The sequence below is a fragment of the Mustela nivalis genome, assembly GCF_964662115.1.
Source record: "Mustela nivalis genome assembly, chromosome: 7".
NCBI classification, from domain to species: Eukaryota; Metazoa; Chordata; class Mammalia; order Carnivora; family Mustelidae; genus Mustela; species Mustela nivalis.
Genome location: NC_139026.1, coordinates 119,627,580 through 119,655,149, shown reverse-complemented (window position 1 = coordinate 119,655,149; position 27,570 = coordinate 119,627,580). Strand labels below are relative to the sequence as shown.

At 35.9% G+C, this 27,570-nt stretch overlaps 1 protein-coding gene across 6 annotated transcripts in view; it reads right to left on the bottom strand.

The window, feature by feature from the left end:
* ARHGAP12 (Rho GTPase activating protein 12) overlaps nt 1-27,570 on the bottom strand; it is a 110,014-nt gene that overhangs the window by 11,420 nt on the left and 71,024 nt on the right. For 3 of the 6 annotated variants that reach the window (XM_082740787.1, XM_082740785.1, XM_082740789.1), the window contains 5 exons: nt 26,036-26,110; nt 17,383-17,444; nt 11,403-11,484; nt 4,678-4,779; nt 1,617-1,715 (listed from right to left, as the gene is read on the bottom strand). In XM_082740787.1, coding sequence (XP_082596913.1) covers nt 1,617-1,715; nt 4,678-4,779; nt 11,403-11,484; nt 17,383-17,444; nt 26,036-26,110 — 420 coding nt within the window. The remainder of the gene's footprint in view (nt 1-1,616; nt 1,716-4,677; nt 4,780-11,402; nt 11,485-17,382; nt 17,445-26,035; nt 26,111-27,570) is intronic. The other 3 variants (XM_082740786.1, XM_082740788.1, XM_082740790.1) reach the window with 1 other exon arrangement.

Below are 27,570 nucleotides of genomic sequence, written 5' to 3'. Positions count from 1 at the left end.
TAGGTAGAACAGAAGGTACATTTGAAAAGATAGATCAGGCTCAGGTTGTTGAATTTTAATGAGAGTCACAGAAGCTTTTCTGAGCAGGAGAAGATTATAAAGTTAACATTAGGAAGTTTTATATAGCAATGCTATTAAGAATGGACTGGTGGGGGATGAAATAAGAAAAACCATTTAGGAAGTGACTCTTGTTTAATATATAAAGTCCTGATGATGGTTTCAAGAATAAACAGAAAGGAAGAGACAAGATTCAGAAATACACAATATTACAAATTGCAAAAGAAGAATATTTACATAGATGGGTAAATAATGGGCTAGAAGAGTTAAAAGAGAAGAAAAGTTGATACTCAAGATTCCAAATCTGGTTGTTCTGAACTGAGTACACCATAAGTATTTTAGAGTTTAAAAGGATACTTGGAAAAAAATCAAACCCAACGTTTCTATTTTGTAAGTGAAAACACGAAACCCACAGACGTAGAATACAGTAAGATCACAAACCTCATCCTAAGATTTCACCTATAGTCTCTGAAAGACTTCTCACTCTCCAATAAAGCCTATGATTCCCAAATTTTCTTCAATCTGTTTAGTTTAAAATGATAACACACTCCCGTAAGTATTCACTTTGCTTTTTGTCACTGACATATGATCCTTAGTCAGGAGTCATGTCCCCCTATAGTGAGGGACAAGAAAATAGTCTCAAAAAGTATAGCCCCTATCTGTTTCTTCCTGCTCTTATTAACAGCAGAATATAACAGCAGAATATAATTGGAGGTTCTTTTTGGTTGTTATACATATACACTACATATAAAACATATTATATTATGTGTCTACTACATATACATATATATACACATTATACACACACATGTAAGAGGTTAATTTACGGGCGCCTGGGTGGCTCAGTGGGTTGGGCCTCTGCCTTCGGCTCAGGTCATGATCCCGGGGACCTGGGATCGAGTCCCGCATCGGGCTCTCTGCTCAGCGGGGAGCCTGCTTCCCTCTCTCTCTGCCTGCCTCTCTGCCTACTTGTGATCTCTGTCTGTCAAATAAATACATAAAATCTTAAAAAAAAAAAAAAAAAAAAAAGAGGTTAATTTACCAGGAACATGAGGGTACTGAACACCCCCTTGGCTGGGGGACAGGGGAGAACTAGAACACCTCCAGGGGTAACTAAAGAGCTGTCACAAGGAAAGAAAATGTGCTCATGAAGAATCTACAGCTTCATTCATTTCATACCTTTACCTAGGACCTGTCACCACCAAACAGTACTATTCCCAACTCATTAGTCATTGAATAAATACTATGTACTAGAAACGGTTTGTCGCTCTTCTTGAAGAGAAGACCATGGATCTCATGGTCTTTTTAGACCAATGCCTCATGGGAAAATTATTTAAAATCCACTACTAGCAAGTATTATATAACTGAGAATATTAAATCATTCACCAGCCCCAAGAAATTGCTAAACCACCATTGCCTTTCCCACCTCTTGTCAAAATACATATTAAAGAAGTGTTTATCACATATAAACTGGAAACCAGATATGCAATAACCAATTAGAATGCAGAAAAGAAAAACAGCTCTGAAGTAAAAAAAATTTACATAACTCAAACACATACCTGATTACTGATAGTACTACTAAGAACTTTAAACCAATCGTTAATAACCGTGTCATTATCAGACTGAATTAGCAGTTCTGTTCCTTGACGGGTCTTCAGCTTTAGAGAGAAAGATGAAAAAAAGAGGATGGTTAGTGCTTTCAACCAAATAAATGAAATTTATGTATTTTTAAGATTTTATTTTTAAGTAATCTCTACACCCAATGTGGGGTTTGAACTCACAATCCCGAGATCAAGAGTTGCATGTTCCACTGACTAAGCCAGCCAGGAGCCCCTAAATAAATGAATATATTCAAGCCAAAGTCCACAAAACCCCCGGCAGAAAACTAGATGCCATATTATATTGAGTAATGAAAGATTAATGCACAGCAATGGAAGACCTTTTAATATAAAATAATCCCAGAGGAATTATTTTATAAAACATGAAGTTTTCCTCACAAAAAATTCTCAGTGAAAATCCAATAATTTAAGGGTCCCAAATTCCAACACATAAATGCCATAAACCTTGCTGAAATCTAGCATCCTGTATCATTAAAAAAGTAGTTCAAGGAACAAAGCTGTGCATTTTCCATTAGAACTGAAAGAAAATTCATTTGTAAAGAAATAAAATCTGTGATATTTTTATGTAAATCTGAGTGTTTTTCTCTCTCCAGTTAAAATTAAATATAGAAAAAATATATGATAGTGTTAAAACTTTCATGATTTCCTACTTAATAGGCAAATAAATATAATAGCCTAATATAAAGAGAAGGCCCAGACAATAAATGTTACATCACTTTTGGGCAGAAAGTACTAAATTGTGTCAAATCATGAGCTAACTCATGTAGAAATACTATGTATTATTCTATATAAGGGCAGAAACTAATTTATGTAGAATTTCTTTGGTTCAAAGTTTCTTACACTGGATTGAGGAAAAATTTTGAGGTATTAAGAGAAAGCATTCCTCCTATTTTCTGGCTGGTAACTGTTTATTTTTCTTCCTTGTGGAACATATGGTAATGTTTCCCAAACAACATTCTGAAACATATGCCTCAAACATAGTTTCTAAAGTAATGTTTAAAAAAGGTATTCCACCAAAAAAAAAGGGAAAAAAACACTTATATGATATTTATTTGGGAAATACTAGATTAAAGAAAGCTAAACAAGATTCTCTCCTTCAAAATGTCTCAGGGCTTTGATACTCCAGGGTGCTCTGATTTTTTAAGGAGAGAAAAACATCTATATCACTACCTACATTTATTTGACCATGGATTTGTTTTCACTCTGAAATCACGTATTAAAACTGCAAGGCTAATTCAGGAAACACTGACTTCCTTTCTTGTACTTCTTTCAAGAGAGTGAGTCAAACCAGTCAACCAATACTAAATATTCAGTGCACATAAGATAATCTCAGTTAGAGGTTCTTCCTTAAAGATAAAGAAAAATACAGTCTCTCTACTTAAAAAAAAATAATCATCTAGTGGGATGAGTAATTTACAGATGATGGTAATGTAAGGTACACTAAATTAAATGCTATTTTAAAAGCATAAGTAAAAAGGCAGCACCGGTGTTGTGGTAGCATTTCTGATGGGTCTTGGAAGATAGGTTAACACTTGACAAGCAGAGACTGCCATGGGTCAGTACTAATAAAGAATAAAAAACACAGCAGGAAAACCTAGGTCTCACTTGAGAACCAGCAACTCAGGAACAAGACAGGAAAGGATGGACACATGAGGTTATAAAGGAAGGCTGGGTTCTGGAAGACTGTTTGCAAAGACAGTCTGAGTAATTCCTCCCATCTCCACATATACACCCTTCCGCCATGTGCCTTTACTGCACCTCCAACAACAGGAGAGCTCTATTTCCCCACAAACCTGAGTACTCAGCTGACCTTCTGACTGCTTTAGCCAAAGGAATACAATGATGTGTGACTTTCTAAATCTAAGCCTCGGGAAGTGTCGTAGCTTCCCCTCTCATCCTCTTGGAAGCCTGGCACTGCCTTGTGAAGAAGCCTGGAGCAGAATCCTTGAGGGCGAAATCTTATAAAGAAGGAGGCCTAGCAAACTGCTGGCACTGATATCAGACACGTGAACAAGACCATCAAGATCCGGGAGAGCCACTGAATAACTAAAGCCTCATGAATGGTCCCACATTGAGATAAGAATCACTCAGCTCAGCACAGGCCAAACAGAACAAACAGAACGGCTCTTTTCCTAAGCGACTTAACCCTGAGGTAGTCTGATATGCTGCAATAAACAACTGATACAGAATCCTGTATTACAGGGAGGAGGAGGGGACTGTATTATTTATTTATTTATTTATTTATTTATTTATTTATTTATTTATTTATTTTTTATTTGAGACAGACAACAGAGAGGGCACGAGGGAGCACAAGCAGAGGGGAGAGCAGAGAGAAGAGCCCACTCCCCGCTCAGCAGGGAGCCAGACACAGGGCTTGATCACAGGACCCCGAAATCATTATCTGAGCCAAAGATAGCCCCTTAACAGACTGAGCCACCCAGGTGCCACTACGGTGGTGGTGGTGGGAAGGTGTTAATGACAAAATGGAAAGGTCTCAATTTATTTTCCATATTAGATTTGGCAGGTAAAGGAAACCACCCCCCCCCATTTTAAGATTTTATTTATCTACTTGTCAGAGAGAGAGTGAGCACAATAAGGGGGGAACAGAGAGAGCGAGAGGCAGGCTCCCCACTGAGTAAGGAGATTGATGTGGGGCTCAATCCCAGGACTCTGGGATCATGACCTGAGATATGGGCAGACACTTAACTGACTGAGCCACCCAGAAGATCCAAATGAAACCATACCCTTGTTATTGTCGGTAGGGAAAGGCGAGATTATGGAACAAAGGCTCTTCATCTATAGTCTGAGATCCAATGACTTGTGCAAATGAAGCCAAGCTCTTCATGCCAGCTTCTTCTTAAATTATGATACCAAACTGGCTTAATGACCACCTTTCCCTTAATCAGTCACATTGAAATACAACTCAAAAGAATTCAAAAAGAAGAACATCCAATTAGTATAGTTAAGAATGTAAGTTATACTTAGAAAACAAACATATTACCTCAAATACATTCTTTTTGCTGGATTTATCCTTTGAAGCCATCTCCACTGTCGCCCCCTTTAGGTCCACTGTGAACTCTGGCTTGGACTGATTACTTCCAAACTTCATTTTAGAAAAAAGGAAAAATCTTTGTGATGTTCATGTACATGTGCATATCAAAAAGATTTAAGACCAATTATTAACAATAAACCAAATAGGCGATTACCCCAAATTTGTCTTTATTATAAAATAACAATTCCTACTTTAAAATTGAAATGTCTGTAAGATATGAATATATTGTTCATAGAAATAGAAATAAAATAGCTCAACTTCCATCTTAATAAGAAAAACATAAAATAAGGCCACACAAATCTTTTTTCACCCATCAGTATAGGAAAAAAAAAAATTCCAGAAGTTAGACGAAAAACTGTTTTCAATGATGTACTATATACTGGTTAACTGAACATAATAATAAAAAAAAATTCTTTGTTTTTTCATACAGTATGGAGCCTTCATATGCTGGAATAAAGCCTAGAGAGGGAAAATGGATAATACTGTATTTGCAAATTTACAAACACATGTATTGTTTGGTTTTAGCAATTTTATTTCTTGGAATTGATCCTAGACTATATATGACTATAGGAAATAGTCATATACCTATAAAATAGGTAAAATGATATGTTCAAAAAGGCAAGGCAATATTCTTACATATGTATAAATAATATCTGGATTTGTCATATTTATGGAGTATGCCACAAAACAAAAATTAATCTGGGTATCTGCAGATATCAAGAGCTTTTCCACCTAATAAACATTCTCTAATCCTGATTCTGTGCTTTCAAGTTATTTCCTTATCGACTATTTATGCTGTCAACAACAGTAACTTGTAAAAACAGAAAGCTCTAAGATCCATATTCTTTTATTCAGCCTTTCTTAGAAATTATAACTAAAGCCAGATGCTAATAAAGCCTCACCAATTTAATAAGGAACTGTGAAAAGAATAGGGTGGTTTGAAAAGAAAAAGCACTTAGCAAGCTATTACACTTTGTTAACCAGATAAGGAAAAGATTAGCAAGTAGCAGAAAATTATGTTAAAAATAGACTTACTCTGTATCTTGCCATCATTAAGTTAAACTTTTGTTTAGTCTCTTAACTAAGAATAGAAAATAGCATTCCTATTTACTGAAAGGTTAAGAGGTTTTAAAATCTTAAAGGGTTAATGAATTGTAACCTTAAGGTCAAAGATTTATTTTAGGAAATTTTCATTTCTTAAAGTATTTTCAAGTAAAATTGTGCTTGTCATTGGAAATGGATCCTACTCATCAACCTGGTAAAATCTTGTGCACTATTTATAATGTCAATAGCTACTCAGTAGCTTCGCATTTAATAAATGGTTCGACTTCATCTGTTTCCTTTTACTTCATCTTTTCGGCTAGCAATGTGGTCTTAAATAATGTACTTGTAACAAAACAGTATTTAGAATATTATATTGAATTTATTAGTGAAATCAAAACAAAGTTTAAGATATTATATTAAATTTTCATTAGTGGAATCATAATAACAATCACAAAAATTTTAACTTTTCTACAAAGTCTTGGCCTTTTTAAGTACTTTTGTCATTCAAAAGACATTAAACATAAAGCTACAATGGGCAAAGGTAAGTTTTTGAGTAAAAATGACATATCTCAAAAGTTATAAACCTCAAATGTGCACATTTAACTGAACTGAACTTGTTGCCATCACACACTCTGTCAATGGTTAGCTATAAACTAAGATACAAACAACTAACCAAGTATGACAGAGCAACCAAATACAAGTACAATGATAGGGCACGGAATGCTGGTAAAAAATGCATTCAAAACGGTTGGCAAAATTTTGTGTTTGTTATTCATCCTTTTTCAAACTTTAGTCCCACTCTACCATACACCCTCCAATGTATTCAAGGCAAAGAAAATGGAATTATTGTGGCAAGGGGCATGCAACAAGAACACATACAGTGACAGCTGAAACAGGAGCAGATTTTACATATGCAGGCCGTCGACTGACAGAATTTTTCCAAGAAGAAAGCAGCGAAAGCAAGAACTCAGAGACTGAGCCCTGTTGGCAGAATGACTTGATGGAAAAAGGGAAGAAAATGATGATGTCATAATAATGCACAATGGTAAAATGACACACAAGAGAAAAGCATATGGAACTAAATGGGACACAAATACAATTCCACAAGCAGACACAACACAAAGCTTAACTTCCAAATATTTTTATAAAGGCCTTCGCATTTATATCTCAGAATATCATCTGACTCTTACTACATAAATTCATATTTGATTTTTAAGGTGAATGCTTTTTAGAAATTACATTAAACAGACTTGCCTTAGCCTATAATCACAACAGAAGACATGAGGGTTAATCGGGAGAATCGCATCGGGCCCACTGCCACCTTGCTCAGCCCACTACTCAGAAAACCCTGAGCTTCCTCCTTGTGACCTGCCGGGCAATGTCCTCTGGTATCCCTTTCTAAGTTCTCTCTGGGGAGTGGCCCTACCATCCAATTTGCCTTCCCCTTCCTCTAGGACAGTGGTTCTCAACCATGGGCAATTTTGTCCTCTAGAGGCCATTTGACGAAGTCTGGAGACGTTTGCAGTTGTCACAACTGGAAGTGGGGCTGCTTCTATCTCCTGCTAAATACCACAGCATTTATAGGAGGGCCTCCAGAAGAAAGAATTATCTGACCCAAAAAGGAGACAAATTTTAGAAATTTTGAAGTACATATAAGCAAACTTGAATAACTAGTGATATTTGTGAGGTGATTTTTCTAATACTCAAGGTACATGATGAATGATATCTGAAAGGGAACACAATATATGTCATGTCCTATTGTCACCATGCACTTGTCAAGTCTTCCCCATTCCAGTGTAAGCCATGAAAACAGAGACCATGTTACTTACTTCTAAACTTTCAAACTTAACACAATGTCTAGAACAAAACAGGGTTTTATGTCTGTTGAACAAACTGGTGAAATGAAGTAAGAAAAAAAGCAAGTATGATTTATGCTATTGATACCACAATCTAGTAGATAATACTACACAGAAAACAACTGGAATGTAACCAGCCTAAAGGAGAAAAACCAGCTCATGGGATGATACAGCATCTATGTAAAGTATATATTACGTGCTCGAGTTGCACGCTGCATATGTACATTTTGTTTACCCAATATTAACTACCCATGGAACCAAACCTAAAATACAAAGCATGAGTTATTTGAAAACAAAAACAAAAACAACTTCAAATAGTGTGGAAGCTTTTGCTCAGTCTTCAGTGAATATATGAATATATGCTCGGGAGTGAGCAAAAGATTTGAACCAGCTCTTTTTTCAAGTGGACCAAGATGTAGGTTTTGTACTACATATGAAAAATAATCTTTAAAGAACCAAACTTCTGCAATATGTCCCCTTAACATATACCAAACTCAAACTAATAATAATGATCATAATAACAACAACATAAACCAAACTCAACTGGAGGAAAAGCAATCTCTTCCAACCTCAAAGGTAAAAAATGGCTCTGCTACAGATCAACTAACACCTTCCTAAGAGATACTCAAGGACAATTTTCACTTATAGGTGATTTCTGGTTTTGGCTTTGATACCAGTCTTTAGAATCTCATCCTCAGGTGTGATTTCACTATACAAACAGGATACATTTTACCTACAATAAATCCACTTGGTGACTGAGCAAAGAAACAAAACTATGATCTTCTTCCAAATCCTTTTTAATAATTGTAATTACAGAGTTAATTAAGAAGTCTCTCACATATTTCATCAATTTTTAATATTTATGAATGTTGTATAATGCCAGAATACATTAGATACATTCATATACTTTTTATTTGAATAATCTTACTTGCTTTTCTTAGACTATTTAGTTTTCATTCCCTTCATAAGTGTTACATATGGAAAGAAAAAGCAAGAAAGTCTGATCTTTAAATATGTCATAAAACAAAAATTAAGAATTGACTGCAATAACCAAGCACTTTGTCTCCTCCCACATTTGTTTAGTTTTTATTGACTGTAAATACAGTATGACTATATTTTATTTATACTAATCTGAAATAATATATTGTATGATTCACAATATATTAATAAAATTTCATTTAAAAGCAAAAATTCAAATACTGAATGAATCTCCAAAATTAAAAACCCATTAAGAATTCTACAATTTCCAAATTGGCTAGCTCAGAGAATTTTAAACTCTGCTTCCCTACTGCCACATGGCAACAAAGTGACACAACTCTGGCTGATGAACAGACATACCTCACACCCTTTGTCAGGATCAGATTTTTTTTTTTTTTAAGATTTTATTTATTTGACAGACAGAGATCACAAGCAGGCAGAGATGCAGGCAGAGAGAGAGAGAGGAGGAAGCAGGCTCTCTGCAGAGCAGACAGCCCGATGTGGGGCTCGACCCCAGGACACTGGGATCATGACCTGAGCCGAAGGTAGAGGCTATAACCCACTGAGCCACCCAGGCGCCCCTGTCAGGATCAGATGTAATTGTGAGTTCTCAATTATGTAAAACCCTCAAGAGTGAAAACCTTAAACAAAATGCAACCAGCCTCTACTAACAATCAACATCTTCACATTTAAAAAGAAGTTTCTATTTTCTTTTAAAAGCATACAAACCTGCCTACCTAAATGATGCCTCTTACCATAATGCTCTACTTTATTTGTATATACCACAACCTCCAATCCTTAAGTATCAGAAATTATCAAATCAATGCCCATTATCTAACTTTCTTTGGGTACTTTTTTAAATTTATTAATCTCTAACTGTTCTCCATTCTTCTTCTTTCATTCATTTCCTGCACTCAATTTCAAACAGAAGTTGAGCCATAAGTAGGAGGAAATAATTACATAACCCTGTAGGAATGCATTAACATAAATGAAAGTACCATATGTTTTACCTCAGGGGGAAAAAAGGAGAGACACATAATTATCAATTTACTTTAAGATAAGTGAAACCAAAATTTCAATCTTTAAATATGGAAAGCATATTACAGGTCAGTTCCACTGTACTGGCTAAACAATGAAGCAAATCAAAGGTAGAGTAAAACAGAAGAATCATTCTAGAATGTTCATTTTAGTGCCCAATCCAGAGAATTTGGGGGCTGCCACATCAAAGTATTTGTGGACTAACATGCTCTGTGGCATTCCTGGTTCAGAAGAATGTTAAATGGTTGCATTATAAATGCAGATGAGTAGAATTTGCTTGAATTTTATAAATAGATTTTTTTCATCAAATGTAAGATCCATAGGTCCTGTTAATTTTAAAGCAACTCAGTAAATGTAAGAAAATATTGGTTAAGGTAGGATATAAAGCAAATTAAAGACATTAGATTGATTTCACTTTAAATTTTACTTAAGCACTGACCTTTCAAACTCAATTACCAAAAAATTTTTTTAAATATCCAGAGCATGGACTCTGGAGACAAAATGCTACCTAGATCTGCCACTTAGTACCAGCTATACAAAATTCAGCAAGCTCCTTAACTGTTTTATACCTCATTCTCTTAACTACAAAAGGGGAACAGGGGATGAGAAACAGTAGCTATATCAGACTTAAGAGAGTAATATATACATAATCTGCCCTTAGAACAGTACCTGATACATGAAGCTTTCAAAAAGTGTTAGGTGTTACATGTCACAAATTATAGTTTTTAGTATTTGTTTTACAAATTAACCAAAGAGTAATAATAGTAAATATTCAGATACACAAAAACCTTCAAAATCCCATGAGTAATGGGACATTTACTTATTCTTCTAAAAGCGGGCTGACATTATCTACAAATACAGACACTGGAATCACCAACGGGTATCCAAAGATCAGATCACAATTCAAGGTGGGGCTTGACTTATTTCTTTGCTTATTTTCTAACTAAATAGCTGAATTAGCCAAGTCACAAGCACAAGAAAGCTTTATAGGTATCCCCTGCTTTTCGAAAGTTCACACCACACCACTTTGCTTCTACAAAACACAAAACACATTGTTGTTTTTGCTAACCAAAACAAATCTGATGAGTATTTTCACTTTCATTAAAAAAGGTGAAAAGTGAAAACAGTGTTCGGCATTTGCTGTGCTGCGAGCAACTACGGAGCCAGCACACACCCTGAACAGCGAAGGTGGTCCACCAAGCTCCTTTTCAGGAAACCACACTCAGCATGTCAGCACCTCAGTTTTAACTGTGTGAGCATCTGTGTTTTAGCTCCTTTGGTGCATTGGTTAGCAAGAAATATCCTAAGGTATCAGAAAAGCCTAAAAGAGGTTTTTTTCTTGGTGGGGGGGTGGTCTGGGAATGCTCAAAAACTTTCCCATATAGATTAATGATAACTGCTTCTTTACTTCGCAAAGGTTTCAGAAGAGCACCCTGCTTTTGGACAGCAGGGGAAACCTGTAATACCCTGGAGCTTATTCAAGAAATCTATTTTGTTCTATAATGTCCAAGTAGTAACACCACCTTTCAGTTCAATGGATAAAATGGACTCTGTTGATTTTAATAATACAACTAATCAAATTTCCAACTAGCCTTCCTCTTTTGTTTCAATTCAAAGTGCATCTTTTAAAAAACTTCATTTACTTTTATTTGCATACTAGTTGTAGCTAGCTAGGACTCTGAAATACTTTGTGAAAATCAGGTACGATACCATCCACGTAATTTAAATGTGTAAAGCCTTCAGAAAGAAGATACTTACCCAGCTTGTGCTGCTTCCTTGAGTTTTGGTGAAGAGTAAAGATGAACCTTGCAACACGGCCCAAGATGACAACCAGTTCTTTCTGTAATTATAAAGAGAACCAACTAGAGCTTTGCTATTCAGTTTTTCCAACCAAATTTAAAATATTACAATCTAGTTATCAATATTGTCCACAATTTACATTCATTATTGAGATTCTAAGTGTTTTTATTGAGGATATACTGCTAATGGAATTACATTCATTTTATGATCCCAAGACGGACCATAAAGGCCCCCAAACAAATGAAGGTAATAGAGACACCTTATCAGAATAACTATATACCTAATTATGTTCACGTGGTAATCCAGCACACTGGATCAAAGGTACCAAACTACTTTGAAGGAACATGAATTGAACTCTGTATTTGGCAAAAATTATTCATTATTAAAAATCAGGCAAATGTGTCCACCTCACCTAATTCTTTATAGATACAGATTATTTTATATTTCTTGGATATCTCCCTTCCCCTAATAAGGCTATACCAGGTAAGTGGGAGATACTAGGCACCTAAGTAGATAGTAGGTATAATAAATTACATACTCATTGATCAGAGGTCACTAAGATGATGTTTCTTTTAAAATTTTGTGGTTTTTGTTTTATATTTTATATTTGTATATGTTTATATATTTGTTTATAATGACATACACAAATTGATTTTTATTTATTTTTATATTTCTTGGTTATCACCCTTCCCCTGATAAGGTTACACTATGTAAATGGGAGATACTAGGTACTATAAATTACATACTCACTGATGATGAGGTTACTAAGCTGAGGGTTTTTTTAATTGTCTAAGTTATAAAAAAAAATATAGATATCTATCTATCTATATATATATATAGATATCTCAAAACTCTAAATATAAAAATGTATAAAAAGGAAGGCCCCATTTCTTCTCCTTCAATCCACATTGTAGAAAAAAACAATATTTACCTTATAAGAGAATTCAATTGATGGAAGGCTAAAATGAATGTCAAATATATATATGCATACCTTACTGCAAAACATACTGACAGTTTTGTGAAAACTCTATGGGCACTCAAAAGGAACACTTTCAGAATGTAGAATTCAGTAACTATCAATTAGACCTACTTTGTTATTTTCTATGTATACTTGAACTTCATGCATTAAAAGTGAAATAAGGTTTACTACTATTGAGTATTTTTCCTTTTACTTCCTGTTGGTTTTGCTTTTGGTTGTTAATGCTACTTATTTGGTGAATGGCTATTCTTAATGATTAGATCTTTACTGTACATTCATGGTTTTGACCTGCCTTTTTTTTTAACTTTTCTGAATCATTTTTCTTTTTTTTTTTAAGATTTTATTTATTTATTTGACAGAGAGAGACACAGCGAGAAAGGGAACACAAGCAGGGGGAGTGGGAGAGGGAGAAGCAGGCTTCCCACTGAGCTATCTCTAGTGGGGCTGGGTCCCAGGACCCTGGGATCATGACCTGAGCCACAGGCAGATACTTAATGACTGAGCCAACTAGGTGCCCCTGAGCCACAGGCAGATACTTAATGACTGAGCCAACTAGGTGCCCCTGAATCAATTTTCTGATGTCATTCATATATATAATATTTAGGTGGGTTTTGTTTTGTGCTTCAATCTGAACATCTTTATCTTTCAATAGAGGAAGAGAGTCCATTTACATTTATTGACACTGATATATGCTTGGGCCTTTCGTTATCATTTTGTAACGTCTTCCTCTTATTATTTTGTTTTGTGTGGATCTTAAGATATTAGAAGGGATTTATTTTTATTTGTAAGTTTATTTTATACTCAATCTTCTATTTCTATAGAGAACATCTACTAACTCCCTCCTCTGGAAAATGCTAAAATAAGTATATTTCCACTTTAAATGAACTTTTTTTTTTTTAATTTTATTTATTTGACAGAGAGAGAGAGATCATAAGCAGGCAGAGAGAGAGGAGGAAGCAGGCTCCCCGCTGAGCAGAGAGCCCGATGTGGGGCTCGATCCCAGGACCCTGGGATCATGACCCGAGCCGAAGACAGAGGCCCAACCCACTGAGCCACCCAGGCGCCCCTTAAATGAACTTTTTAAATTTAATTTTCAAATTAAGAAAACTGCAGAACTAGTCAATGTATCTAAAAATATTGGGTATTTGAATACTGAATTAACAACAGCTGCCTCAAAGACTGAAGTTCTTGTGTACCTGGGTTGCAAGCAGAATTAGTCACATTTTTTTCCTGGAAAAAAATAAAAATGACTGACGGCCACACTATGGTTATTCAGACTTGTGTACCTGGCAGGTAGACATTATCTCAAAAATAAATGAAGTGAGCCTGTCATTTAAATGATAGTATTTGTTGACAAAAAACTGAAGCTTTCAAAGGGAAAACAGAATTTTGGAAAACTTGGCACATCTGCCACTGTGAGGTTGACAATTTTCCAATATCTAATGACTCTTCTGATGATGTTACTGATTTGTGATTCTTTGATATTGTAAAACATGTCAACATTTGAAAAATCAGCAAAAACTTAGTGAACCAGTGTTTTCCAAAGGATCTCCAAGATGCTACAAAATTATGTACAGGTAGAGATAGTAAAATGCACCACAGACCAATGGAGTTTTTTTTTTTTTTTTTAAGATTTTATGTATTTATTTGAGAGAGAGAGAGAGCACGCGAGAGCACAAGAGCAGAGTATGGGGCAGAGGGAGAAGCAGACTCTCCGCTGAGCAGGGAGCCCAATGTGGGGCTCAATCCTGGGATTTCAGGTGCCGAAGGCAGACATTTAACCGACTCAGTCACCCAGGCGCCCCAGACCAATGGATTTTGAGGTAACCAAGTATGAAAAGTTCAATAACGGTTTTACTCAGTCTTAACTTGTGGCATTTTGGTGTAACAGAAAAATATATGCACTTATCTAAGGAGAGTATTAAAACACTCCTCCCTTTTCCAACTTTATATATGAAAGGGGGGATTTCTCTTCATAAACACTTCAGCCAAAATAATGTGTCACAGAAACTGACTGCCAGCAGAGATGAGGCTCCAGCTGTTTTCCATTAAGCCCATTATTAAAGATTAGCAAAAATGTGAAACAATGCCACACCTCTCATGGAAAATTTCTGTATTGGAAATACAGGGGGTTTTCTTCATAAAAATGTTACTTGTATTAACATATAATGGGTTATCAGTTTTAAAAATTAAGAAACTTGAAATTTCTCAAATCTCCAGCTATAAACTATACACACAAAAGTTCTTTGCAAGGGGCTCCTGGGTGGCTCAGTGGGTTAAGCCTCTGCCTTTAGCCCAGGTCATGATCTCAGGGTCCTGGGATTGACCCCGCATCGGGCTCTGCTCAGCAGGGAGCCTGCTTCCCCTTCTCTCTCTGCCTGCCTCTCTGCCTACTTGTGGTATCTCTCTCTGTCCAATAAAAGTAAATAAAATCTTAAAAAAAAAAAGTTCTTTGCAATAATCACAAATGAAACAAGATGGGATCGGAAGGGAGACAAATCATAAGAGACTCTTATTCTCACAAAACAAACTGAGGGTTGCTGGGTGGGGGGTGGTTACGGAGAGGGTGATGGGGTTATGGACACTGGGGAGGGTATGTGCTATGGTGAGTGCTGTGAAGTGTGTAAACCTGGCGATTCACAGACCTGTATCGCTAGGGCTAATAATATATTATATGTTCATAGAAAAATAAAAATTATTTTTTTAATTTTTTAAAAAAGTTCTTCGCATTTTGCAAAAATTAATCAATAATTTTTAAGAGTTTTTTAACGAGGTCCTCAGATCAAAATGTTTAAGAACCACTAATAGGAAACTAAAAAACTGGTTTGCTCAACTCTACATAAATAAATTTAAAGATGATGAAATGGATGATATTCTTAGAAAACATAAATCACCGGAAGTTTTCCAAATGAAGTAGAAAATCTAAAGGGCTAATTACCACAGGGAAAATGACAACAATGAAAACAGAGAAAGCGGCCAAAGAACTATCCGCACTACACATGCCCAAAAGGGAGAAAAAGGAAAAACAGACTCCATTCACAAGTGACTTCACCCACGGAACAATTTAAGGATCAAATAACTGCAGTATTTGTAAAGGTATTCCAGAGCACTTAAAAGAAAAATTTCCAAGTACTAAAATGTGACAAAGACAGGTCAGTTAAAGAAAATCTTAAAAACTTAACTATATGTAAATTTCAAACTCTTCTTTACACAATAGGCTGATTTCTGTTGACTATAAAATCATAGCCTTTTGGCAGTTCTTAAAAACTGGGGAAAATGCAACTTGCTTACAATTTTATTTTATTTATTTATTTGACAGAGAGAGATCACACATAGGCAGAGAGGGAGGAGGGAGCAGGCTCCCTGCTGAGGAGAGACCCAGATATGGGGCTCGATCCCAGGAGCCTGATCAGGAACCTGAGCAGAAAGCAGAGGCTTAACTCACTGAGCCACCCAGGCACCCCACAGAGTTAATTTCCTTAATTCATCAGGAGGTACCACACATTAACTAAAAAAGCCAACATCACAACAAACAGATAAAGGGGATGAACTGACAATTCACCAACAAAAAAAGACACACAAATGTCTTGGGATACTCTACCACACTGCAAAGTAATAAAAATTAAAAATATCATTCTCTAATCTCTATTAGCAAAGATAACAAAAGCAGACAATATATTGAACTGGCAAAGGTGTGGAGAAATCCACTGCTTCTGGAAGTATGAACTGATTCAATGCCTTAGAGCATAATTTAGAACACTATCAAAATGACTGCTGCATATAGCTTAGCAATTCCACTTTTGTAAAATCTATTCAACAGAGATATTTATATACTTGCAAATGAACTATGTAAGATCTAAGTACAATACTGTTTGCAACAGCAAAAGAATGTAAACATTCTAAATGTCTAGCAACAGACAGGCGTATTTACCTACCATATGGCTAAATAACTAGGACACAGCTACACAGTATATAACCATGGAGAAGTTAGAAACAATGTGGCGGCTCCACATGCAACAAAATAGAACCAAAATAGAACTGTTCAAAGACTGTGTTTAAAAAAATTAATCTATGCAGGGGTGCCTGCTTGGCTCAACTATTTGAGCATTGGATCCTTGCTTTCGGCTCAGGTCATGACCTCAAGGTTGTAAGAGCTAGCCCTGTGTTGGGACTGGCACTCAACTAAGAATCCACTCAAGATTCTCTCTCCCTCCCTATCTACTCTTCCCACCAATGTGCACACTCGCACTCTCTCAAATAAATAAAATCTTTAAAATATATATATTTAAAAAATTAACCATGCATATAGATACATATATATCGTCTATCTCAAGGAAAACACTACATCTCATTCACTTAACTAGTTACTTCTGGATAATGGAAACCATGGTTGGGTGACTGATTTTTTGCTAAATATTTTGTATATTTCATTAAGTGTACACTCAATGCTTACCGAAGCAAATTACTTATTTATTTTTTATTTTAAATATTTCACTTATTTGAGAGACAGAGCGTGAGGATAAGCAGGGGGAGGGGCAGAGAGAGAGGGAAAAGCAAAGAAGTTCACTGAGCAAACAGCTTGATGTGGGGTTTAACCCCAGGACACTGGGATCACAACCTGAGCCAGAAGTAGACTCCCAACCAACTGAGCCACACAAGCACCCCTGGAAAAAATTTTTCAAATAAAGCTAATGCTTGCTCAGAATCCTCTGCTTTATCCCCCCTGCATTTAATATTACCTTAAAAAATATGTCAAGACAAAGGAAGACTTTCATACATTTTATGACAATACTACATACATTTTAGAAAATTTGAAATTTGAAAATTATTTGACTTTTTATGAAACTTTCAATCATTTCTACTAGAATATAACATACTCATAATAGATAACATACCCATAGCTTTTATTTATTTCAATCAAATAAAACATGTCAGAACGTTAATGGTTTTCGTACTTACCGAACCTTTTTCCCATTTTCAGTAATTTTTGTTACATTTAATAATCCATATTTTTCTTGGCCCTATGGAACAGAGTAATACCGTTTACATATCATTCATATAGACAATGAGGTCCAAATTCTTATATATGATGGAATCAAAATGATCTGGTACTTTAAAAATTAGCTTGGAAAAAGAGATTAGTCACTATGTAATGTGATTAGTTCTAAAGGATATTAGGAATACAATTTCCTAATACTTCTATATAGTTATTTTCAGTAATTTTGCAATTAGATCTTTCCTCTTCTCAAGTCCTGGCAGCCATAAGGTACTCTGCTATCAACTCAAATTTCCACATGAATACCACCTATCAGCAGTAGAAAAATGATTTATGACTTCCTGCTCAAAGAAAGAAATATAATACCATACTGACAAATATCATAAAAAGCAATTATCTACTTTGCTATTATTTTACAGCAATACAGTCTCAAAATTCTTTAGGATACTAACCTGCTTTGTCAAATGTGGAAATAACTAGATAGAACAAATGCAATAACTATATTAATAAGTTACTCAAAAGTAAATGTTATTATGCATAGAACTGGCCTCAGGGTGGCATTAAAAATTCAATAATGCTTCATTAAATGTATTATCAGATGTACACTGGGGCTCTGCATAAACCAGATATACTAGTTTGCTGATGTCAAACACAGTGACACAGCTATAACATCAAACCCCATGAAGGCATGAGCCACTTTGCTGAGGTTAACGGCCATCTTAAAATTCCTCCAGGTAGAAGAAAGGAAACACTTTCTCATTGCTTTAGCTTCTGACATGGAACTGGATGTAATCAAAATGAGTAGATATCTACAGCAATCACCAATATTAGTAAGCACTGTGTGTACATGACAGAGCAATTATACTTCCACTGAAACACACAAACACACACACACGCAGCACATAGAAAAAATATCCCCAATTAGGATTTATTTTTATTTAATCCATACCTCAGCTATTTTCTCAATGTACTTCCATTAGAAAAAAATAAATCTTTCTTGTATGGGAGATAAACATAATTTGGAGTATTTTCTCAATAAGGTTTAAAAATAATGCTTGAAAATTTTGCCTAGTCTGATAAAAATTCTCATCTATAGACAAAGCTGATAAAGTATTAATATTAATTCATCTATGGGAACTTGGGGAAATCGTCGTAGGAAGTTTTATTGTAATTTCTTCATGAAGCATAGTATAGATCTCCTTAGATATCTAAGTCTGATGCTTCTAAGAACTGTGCCCCTTAACAAAAACATCAATCACACAGTTGTAAATATGTAAAAAATATTTACAAGATACTAAGTAAAAACATTCCTAATTTACTATCAGAAGCAGGAAGGAAAAAAAACCTCAAAGATACAGGAACTAAGTACAACATTAATCTGAGGATGGCACTGCTTATGTGAGCTAAGGAGCATGGGAATTAAAAGAGCAGAGGAGTGGGAATCAAGTCTACAGAAAATGCTGAAGCTACAACTGAAGAGGACAAAAGAACTGAGGCATGAAGGGAATATAGAAGAAAAATGGAAGGGATAGCAGTAGTGACAGATAAGCTTAAGGATGAGAGAGACATTCTAAATCAGGGATTCTTACCTGAGTCAATGGATGGACTGAAACTGGTACAAAATTGTGCGTGGATAGTATATACATTGTTCAAGGGTCCAGAACGCTCATGAAATTCTCACAGGGATCAAGGCCCCAGTACTACTGCTCTAAGTACTAAGCGCTCTAATTTGAACATGAAATAAGGACAAAATTTGCCACGTTCAAAATGTACAAACACAAAAATACTTAGCATACATGTTAAGTGTTATGAGAAAGGTGTATCTAACTTCACCCAAGAAACAGAGGGAGTGAAGAAGATGGCTTCCTGGAGACTCCTGAGCTAAGGAATGGGGGTTAGCTAGATGATGACAGTGAAAACAACAAAGTACAGAGGTACAGAAGTGAAAGTGAGCCGATCATATCTGAGGGTCTTTAAGTTCCCTCAAAGTAACGGGTGAGGTGAAGTAGCAAATGAGACAGTGTAAAGAATGAACTAAGAAAGGGTGGAAACACTGGAAACCAACCAGAATACATTCTAGTAATTACCACAGGAGATGGTGAAGGTCTGGGCTAGAGCAGTACCCAAAAGCAAGTGATGAGGAGCCAAATTTGAGAGATCCAGAAGACAGAATTAACTGGGACTGGGTAGGAGGGTAAGAGGGAAGCTCTGAGGAAAACTCCCAAGCTTGAACAACTAGACAGATGGTGGTATCTCAGTTTTAATGAGACTTTTTTAGAGAAGTTTTCCCAGACCACTCTTAAGTGAGAGCTCCTCTACCCCTCCCATTATTTACCACTGCCCCCAATTTGGTTCCTTCATTGTACTTAATGCAAAGTACAATTAGGTATCTTTTATTTACTATCTATTTCATAGGGCTATACACTGAGACCACATCTACTGTGTTCATCAATGTATGACCAGTATCTACAGCATGTAGTTGATGTTCAATACGATACATAGCTGTTAAAGTAATTAACCAACCTATTAGCAGTGCTATTCCAAGAAAGGAATACAAAAGAATGCCAGTCAGTGATGGAGAAAATAAAGCTTTAACTTTTAAACACTTAAGTTTCTGAATTTGATATAAAAAGTGCTGAACAGGCAGATGAATAATAGAGGTTTGGCTATACAGGCTATACAGGTGAGAAATTTGGGGAAAAATTCGGACAGATTTTGTGTACTTTCACTACTTAATAGGATTCAAAATCAACCAATGTTTTTGTGCTGCTTACTTAAAAAACCCCTTAAAAATATCTTGTTAAATCTTCCGAAAAATGGGGACGCCTGGGTGGCTCAGTTGGTTAAGCAGTTGCCTTCGGCTCAGGTCATGATCCCAGGGTTCTGGGATCGAGTCCCGCATCGGGCTCCTTGCTCGGCAGGGAGTCTGCTTCTCCCTCTGCCTCTGCCTGCCTCTCTGTCTACCTGTGCTCACTCGCTCTTTCTCCCTCTGTCTCTGACAAATAAATAAAGAAAATCTTAAAAAAAAAAAAATCTTACGAAAAATGCCCATATTTACACATTAATATTTCTTAGTCTAAATACATTTGCTACTCCAAAGGAAACTTCATACTGAAAATTAGCAGAAATGTTTTAATAAGGACTAGCAAAATATGGTCAAATTTTAATCAAAATGACTGTACTTAGATTACCCTATCCTAACAGGGTAAGAAAACAATAAGATGTTAGTTCTATTAAGTAATCTGAGAAAACTTCTACAGGCTCATAATAACTTTACAGGCTCCAGAATTTTTTTTTTTTTCCAATGTGAGGCTTGGAATCATGACCCTGAGAAATCAAGACCTGAGCTGAGATCAAGAGTCGGCTGCTTAACCAACTGAGCCACCCAGGTGCCCCTGCAGATTCCAGAATTTCTAATCAATGTTGCATACATTTAGTAAAACAGGAATTTTCCCAATTTGGCTAACAATTATTATATACCAACATCAATGCAACCCATCAAAACTCTTCAGTTAATCATGCAATCAGTATTTGTTTTTGTAATAAAGAGTAAGAAACTTTGCACGTGATATCATTTGAAGAACAACCAGGTGAAGAAACTTCCAGAACAGGTAAGTTGACAGGGAGAGAAAACAAACTAGTGGCTGCCAGGGGAGAAGAAAAGGCGATAGGGAAATGTGGAGTGGATGCTTAATAGGTATGGGTTGCCCTCTCAGGTAATGAAAATGTCCTGAAGCCGGGTAGAAGTAATTGCTGCACACGATGACACATGATGCTGTATGTCATTTGAATGTATACTTTAAAATGGTTAATAACTAATTTTCCATTATATGAATTTCACCTCAATAAAAAACATATATTTTAAGGGCACCTAGGTGGCACAGTTAAGCATGTGACTCCTGAATTAGGATGAGACCATGATCTCAGTCATGAGATTAAGCCCTGTGCTGAGCGTGGAGCCTGCTTAAGACTCTCTGTCTCCCTTTCCCTCTCTCTCTACCCACCTCTTCTTTCTCTTTCTCTCTCCTCTCTAAAAAAAAAAATTAAAAATAATATACTTTAAAGAACTAGCTTTTTAAAAAATTAGATGTCTAAATCACATTTTTTAAAAAGGCTTTAGAATGGTACCATTCAATGAAAAAAATCAGCAAATATGTCCATGATACTTTTGCTAAAGAAAGCGTTAAAACATTCTTTTCTCCAATGCGTTTTTTTTCTCTCCAATGCATTTTAATACCATAATTAGGGAATACAGGGTCAAAAACTCAAGTTTCCAAATTATATATTCTAAAATTTTATTCGGTATGCAAAGAATAGAAACTTCAAAATGCATATTTATCACGAGTATTGCTCAGCCATAAAAAAAGAATGAAATCTTGCCATTTCCAAGGACATGGATGGAGCTAGAGAGTATGATGCTAAGCAAAATAAGTCAGAGGAAGACAAATACCATATGATTTCACTCAGATGTGAAGTTTAACAAAATAAAACAAAGGGGAAAAGAGAAAGGCAAACAAAGAAACAGACTCAACTGTAGAGAACTGATGGTGAGCAGAAGAGAGACAGGTGGGGAGATGGGTGAAACAGGTGACAGAGATGAAGGAGGGCACTTGTAAGGAGCACGAGTGATGTATGGAAGTGCTGAATCACTATACTGCACACCTGAAACTAATATTACACTGTACGTTAACTGCAACTTAAAATAAAAACTTTAAAAAGATAAAATAAAAAAATGCACATCTGCCACAGACACACTGGAACAAACGGAGACCGGGTTCTTAGATCAGTCCACAAAATCCTATTTAACCCACAGTGTGCTCATATTGTACATAAATAGAACAAGGAGCTTTTTAAAATATGCTGGGTATTTCAAAAAAGGATTTGAAGGGGCCATAAAAATAACAATAATGCATCTGAAAACTGCAAATGAAACCAAAAAAGTAAACATGTTTAAAATTTATGTTAAGGGATGAAATTTTAAATCTGGCTTGATTAGAAGAGATTACATGAAAACATCATGCTAAATGAACAAAGTCTGTCAAAAAAGACTACATATTATAGGATTCTATTCTTATGAAATGTGTAGAACAGGCAAATCTAGTGAGACAGAAAGTAGATTCCTGGTTGTTCAGGGCTTGGTGAGACATGGAGGTTAGACAGGTGATACCAAATAGAATGTGGCTTCTTCCTGAGGCGATGAAAGTGTTCTAAAATTGACCGTGATGATGGCTGCACATATCTGAATATACCAACAACCATTTAACTGTATACTTATGTGGGTAAATCATACATTTTAAGAATTACATTTCAATAAAGATTTTCATAAAAACAAAACAGAAAAGACTGAAGAGGCAGATGGGCAATCTGCAGAGATTTTAAGATGGCATCAGATAGCTAACACGGATTACACTATTTTTTTTTTTAAGATTTTATTTATTTATTTGTCAGAGAGAGAGCGAGCGAGAGTGAGCACAGGCAGACAGAGTGGAAGGCAGAGTCAGAGGGAGAAGCAGGCTCCCCGCGGAGCAAGGAGCCCGATGTGGGACTCGATCCCAAGACGCTGGGATCATGACCTGAGCCGAAGGCAGCCGCTCAACCAACTGAGCCACCCAGGCGTCCCAACACTATTTTTTTTTTTAAATGACAGACTTTTTGGATCTTTTTTTTTTTTTTTAAGATTGTATTTATTTATTTGACAGAGAGACCACAAGCAGGCAGAGAGGCAAGAGGAAGCAGGCTCCCCACTGAGCAGAGAGCCGGATGCGGGGCTCAATCCCAGGACCCTGAGATCATGACCTGAGCCAAAGGCAGAGGCTTTAACCCACTGAGCCACCCAGGTGCCCCCAGATTACACTATTTTTATTCCTAAATGTGTAGCTTCCTTTTTCTTACCACGAAGGCTTAGGATCTTAACGCACAAAGAGGGAAAAGATATCTCCTTGTATGAACTGGGTAAGAGTGAGAAAAACAGGTGAGACTCAGGGGAAACACAGTACAGAGGGAGCAGAGGGCCAAGAGAGGGAAAAATCAAAGAGGGAAAAAGCCTCAGCATGGAGGGGCAAGACAGCAGGGAAGAGGTGCCCTCTGCAGTGGAAAAGCAGAGTTGTATGTTTATGTGAAAAGAAGAATGGACTCAGGTAGAATGAACAAAAGCTGTTTCATCTTTCACTCTAAGACAAAAGAATCAAAGATACTGGTTAGGCAGTTCCCTGTGGTGGCCAGCAGGGGGTATTGTGAATCCAGGATGGTCCAGTTACTGTCAAATTTGAGAAAAGGGGTAGATAACCGGTTTGGGAAATAATTTGCAAACTGTCTTTTTAACTCCATGTGGAACAGTTGCAAATTCATGTTTCTAGGCTAACCTAGAGATTCCTTTTTACCTAAATGTAAATAATTTATAAAAGTTGTCCTTAGCAATTACGTATTACCCATATTTAAAATACGTTGGAGAGGGTTTCTTCTTTTTTCTAGATGCACTGATAGAGTATTGCAGTAATACCACCTTAGACGGATACAACAATTGTTGACAGCACCACTAAAATCATGTTCACTTTTATGTTTAATGTTTTTGTACCCAAAACAGTATTAAATAATGCAAAAGACAAAAAAGAGAAAAAGAGTCACTATCTATCCTTTAGTAGGAGTTTAAAGCCTTCGGAGGGAAGAGTCCCTGAGGTAACATTTATAAACACTATCTAATAAGTGACTTAGAAACATAGGAAAAGGGGGCGCCTGGATGGTTCTGTGGGTTAAGCCTCTGCCTTCAGCTCGGGTCATGATCTCAGGGTCCTGGGATGGAGCCCTGGCATTGGGCTCTCTGCTCAGCAGGGAGCCTGCTTCCCCATCCCCCTCTGCCTGCCTCTCTGTCTACTTGTGATCTCTCTGTTAAATAAACAAATAAAATCTTAAAAAAAAAAAAAAAAAGAAATTCAGGAAAATAAGAAGAGATCATTATTATGCTAAGGTTAGTCTGGCAAGGCCTCTTAAAGAATCAGTCTTAAAAACTTTTCTAACTTTGGGGTACCTTGGTGCCTCAGTCAGTTAAATGTCTGCCTTCAGCTCAGGTCCTCATCCCAGGGTCCTGGGATAGGGCCCTTCATTAGGCTCTCTGCTTAATGGGGGGCCTACTTCTCCCTCTTCGTCTCCCTCTCCCTACTGCTCCCTCTTGCTGTGCTCTGTGTCGAATATTAATGAAATCTTTTTTAAAAATTTTTTTCTGAGTTTAAGTGTAAAAAGCCAAGGACAATTGTAGGCAGGGGGAACTCCCTGAGCAATGTCAGAAGGAAATGTGTAAAACATGTGATATGAACCATAAAAGATCTGATTCTGTTAGGGAAAGGCCAGAGAGAAAAATCAAATGACTTTTGTGAAAAACTTTGCCTCTAAAAAAATCAGAAGTATCCCATAAACAACTCTATTACAGTTTTACAAAATAAGGAAGTAACAATAAAAGTTTGTCTTTTAAAAAGCTTTAAAAGTTTCATTTATTCATTCAATATTTACTGAACAGCTAACATATGGTACACAGTAGTTATGGAGCTTATTCCTGCTCTAATGAAACTTCTCTTTTTCTAGTAGGGAAGACTGACACAAATAGAGGGTTTGAGGTTTCCACAAGAAATAAAAAATGAAAAGTGCTATTCTACTTAATAGAATCAAGTAACATATAATTATATGCTACAAAGAGCATTACAGAGAAAACTGACCAAATCTAGAAGATTCGAATAAAATTCTCTGGGAAAGCTAAGTCTGCACCGAACTCTAATGAACGAATAGAAGTTAACAGGCAAAGATGTGGGAGAGAAATGGTTCAGTGGATAGAAGAATGCCATGTGCCAGGACCTTGAGCTGAAAAGTAGGCTCTTTTGAGGAAAGAGATATAGTGTGGCTGGAGGAAAACAAGCAGGGAGGCAAGAAGAGGACACAAGTAGGAAGTGAGGCTGGAGAGGCAGTCAAGAGCCAGCGCTTGCTCAGTCTTACAGTCCTCATTAAAAATTCTGGCCTTCATTCTGAAGGAGAAGGAAAGCCACTGAGGGGGTATAGCAGAATCGGCCAACTATAGGAAAGACGCAAGGGACTACAAAGATACCAATCAAGTAACTTTCACTCAAGTTAAACCAGGTTTCTAAAGTCAACTGGAGATTTTCAGTTTAGGGCAAACTTACAGCTGAGCTACAGAACTCTAATATCCACCTGGCATGGACTGGGTACTGTTATTTTAAAGTACAGAACAAAAGTGGTGCCTGTGGTCATTAAGAAGGAGGGAAACTGCTTACCTTTGGACTGCGGGCCTGAGGAAAAAAGATTAAAGTATAATATGATAGCATTTTCCAGGGATTTTATGTTTATTTTTAAAAACCAAACATGAATGTCACTTACAAATATGGTATATAAATTAATCACAGAGATACCTTATTTTGCATAAAAAGGGGCTTTTAAGTCTCTAAAACTGATTAAATTCTTAATTTAAACCTATCTTAATGGTTATTATCTGGAAAACCAATGAAAGTTAATAGAAGCCCAAGAAATATTTATACGTTACATTTACAGAAAATTAACTTATTGGAACTGATTGAAATAACTGGACTATATTATACTATAGGCTATCATACTAACTGTATCTTGGTGCTTTGGTGAAGAGGGAGAAGACTCATTTTCAGGAAAGCAGGGTTTTGAGGCAGTTGGAGATTCCTACAAGAAATAAGTAATGAAAAATGTTACTCTATTTTATATCATTATAGTTCTCCCTCTATTCACAGTGGGAGAGCTTAATAAGGGAAGCTCCGAAATTTTTTTCCCTAATTATTTCCTTTCAATATTCAGCTCTGAAACTATTATGGTACGGATTTGCAAACTACAGTTGTCTGAAGGTTTATGAAATATGGTGTATTTTACACTCATTATAGTTTAATTTAAATACTGCATACAGAATTACTCAACAAAAATAAGGCATGTTGCCTTAAAACCATGACGTTTTATCCTTGAACTGACATTTAAATGGGTAAAATCTAAACATGCAGGGATAAAAATGTAATATCACCATACGAACTGGGCTCTTAGTGTACCATGAACACCAGGGACTAGGTAAGCCAACAGCCACAGGAATGACAGGCAACCGCCAGAAAGAGAACTTCATTTAAGTCAATGGCTACGTAAGACACTTAATTAAACTGCTATTAATATTTAAAGTAATTTACAGGTAACTTTCCAATTATTAGAAAAAATGAGATTTTTTTCAAATGCAAAGAAGAAAATTTAATAAGTCACCAGAAAAAAAAATCTTTTAACACCTAAGCCTACAAAAATATATAATAGGAGCGAATTAATAATGTGTTTTTTAAAAGCAATTCTACTTTGTCAGTATTAAAACACACTATGTGATTTCTACCTCAGGTGTTTATAAGATTCATTATAGAGGACAAGACTGAAAAAACACATTTTTGGCACCAACAGCCAAATCTTTTCTATTCCCCTAAATGCTTTGCATAATCTCATGAAAAGAGAATTAGAACAATCATAGGCCAACACCTCTTATTTTCTTATAAAACCAAATAATGTCTTTGCATATTCATCTCCACATTTTTATCAATCTACTTTACCATACTTATGAAACTGGACATGGTACTGTTAACAAATCTGGATATTCATATTATATCACGATATACAAGCTATTAACACATCCATTCACTTGGAAAAAAAAAGTCTTCAGGTTTATACCATATAAAATTTGTAAACACAAAAACTAGATAGTAGTGCAAGTTTACTGGGAAATCCTTGAAGGTAAAACCTTACAAATCAAACATCCAAGGCCTATACTACTAGTGAAGAAAACATTAAAATGATATCAAATTATATCTTTGCCAAAAAAATTACACATAATATCCAAATCTAGTATACCCTCATTTTAAGTATTTTTTTTCTGACCACTTCAGATGTTTCACTTTTTAATTTCTTGACTTCTAAAAGTGCCTAATATTAAATGTTTGGAAAAAAGATGATGACCCACAAAGCAGAAAATAAGTGAATGGTAATCACAATTTATTTTTCATGGGATCATCAGTCCTACAGAAATAAAAACCAAAGCAAATAGAGAATAATGTATATACAGTAATTATAATTACTATAAACAATGATTTTACACATATATTTAT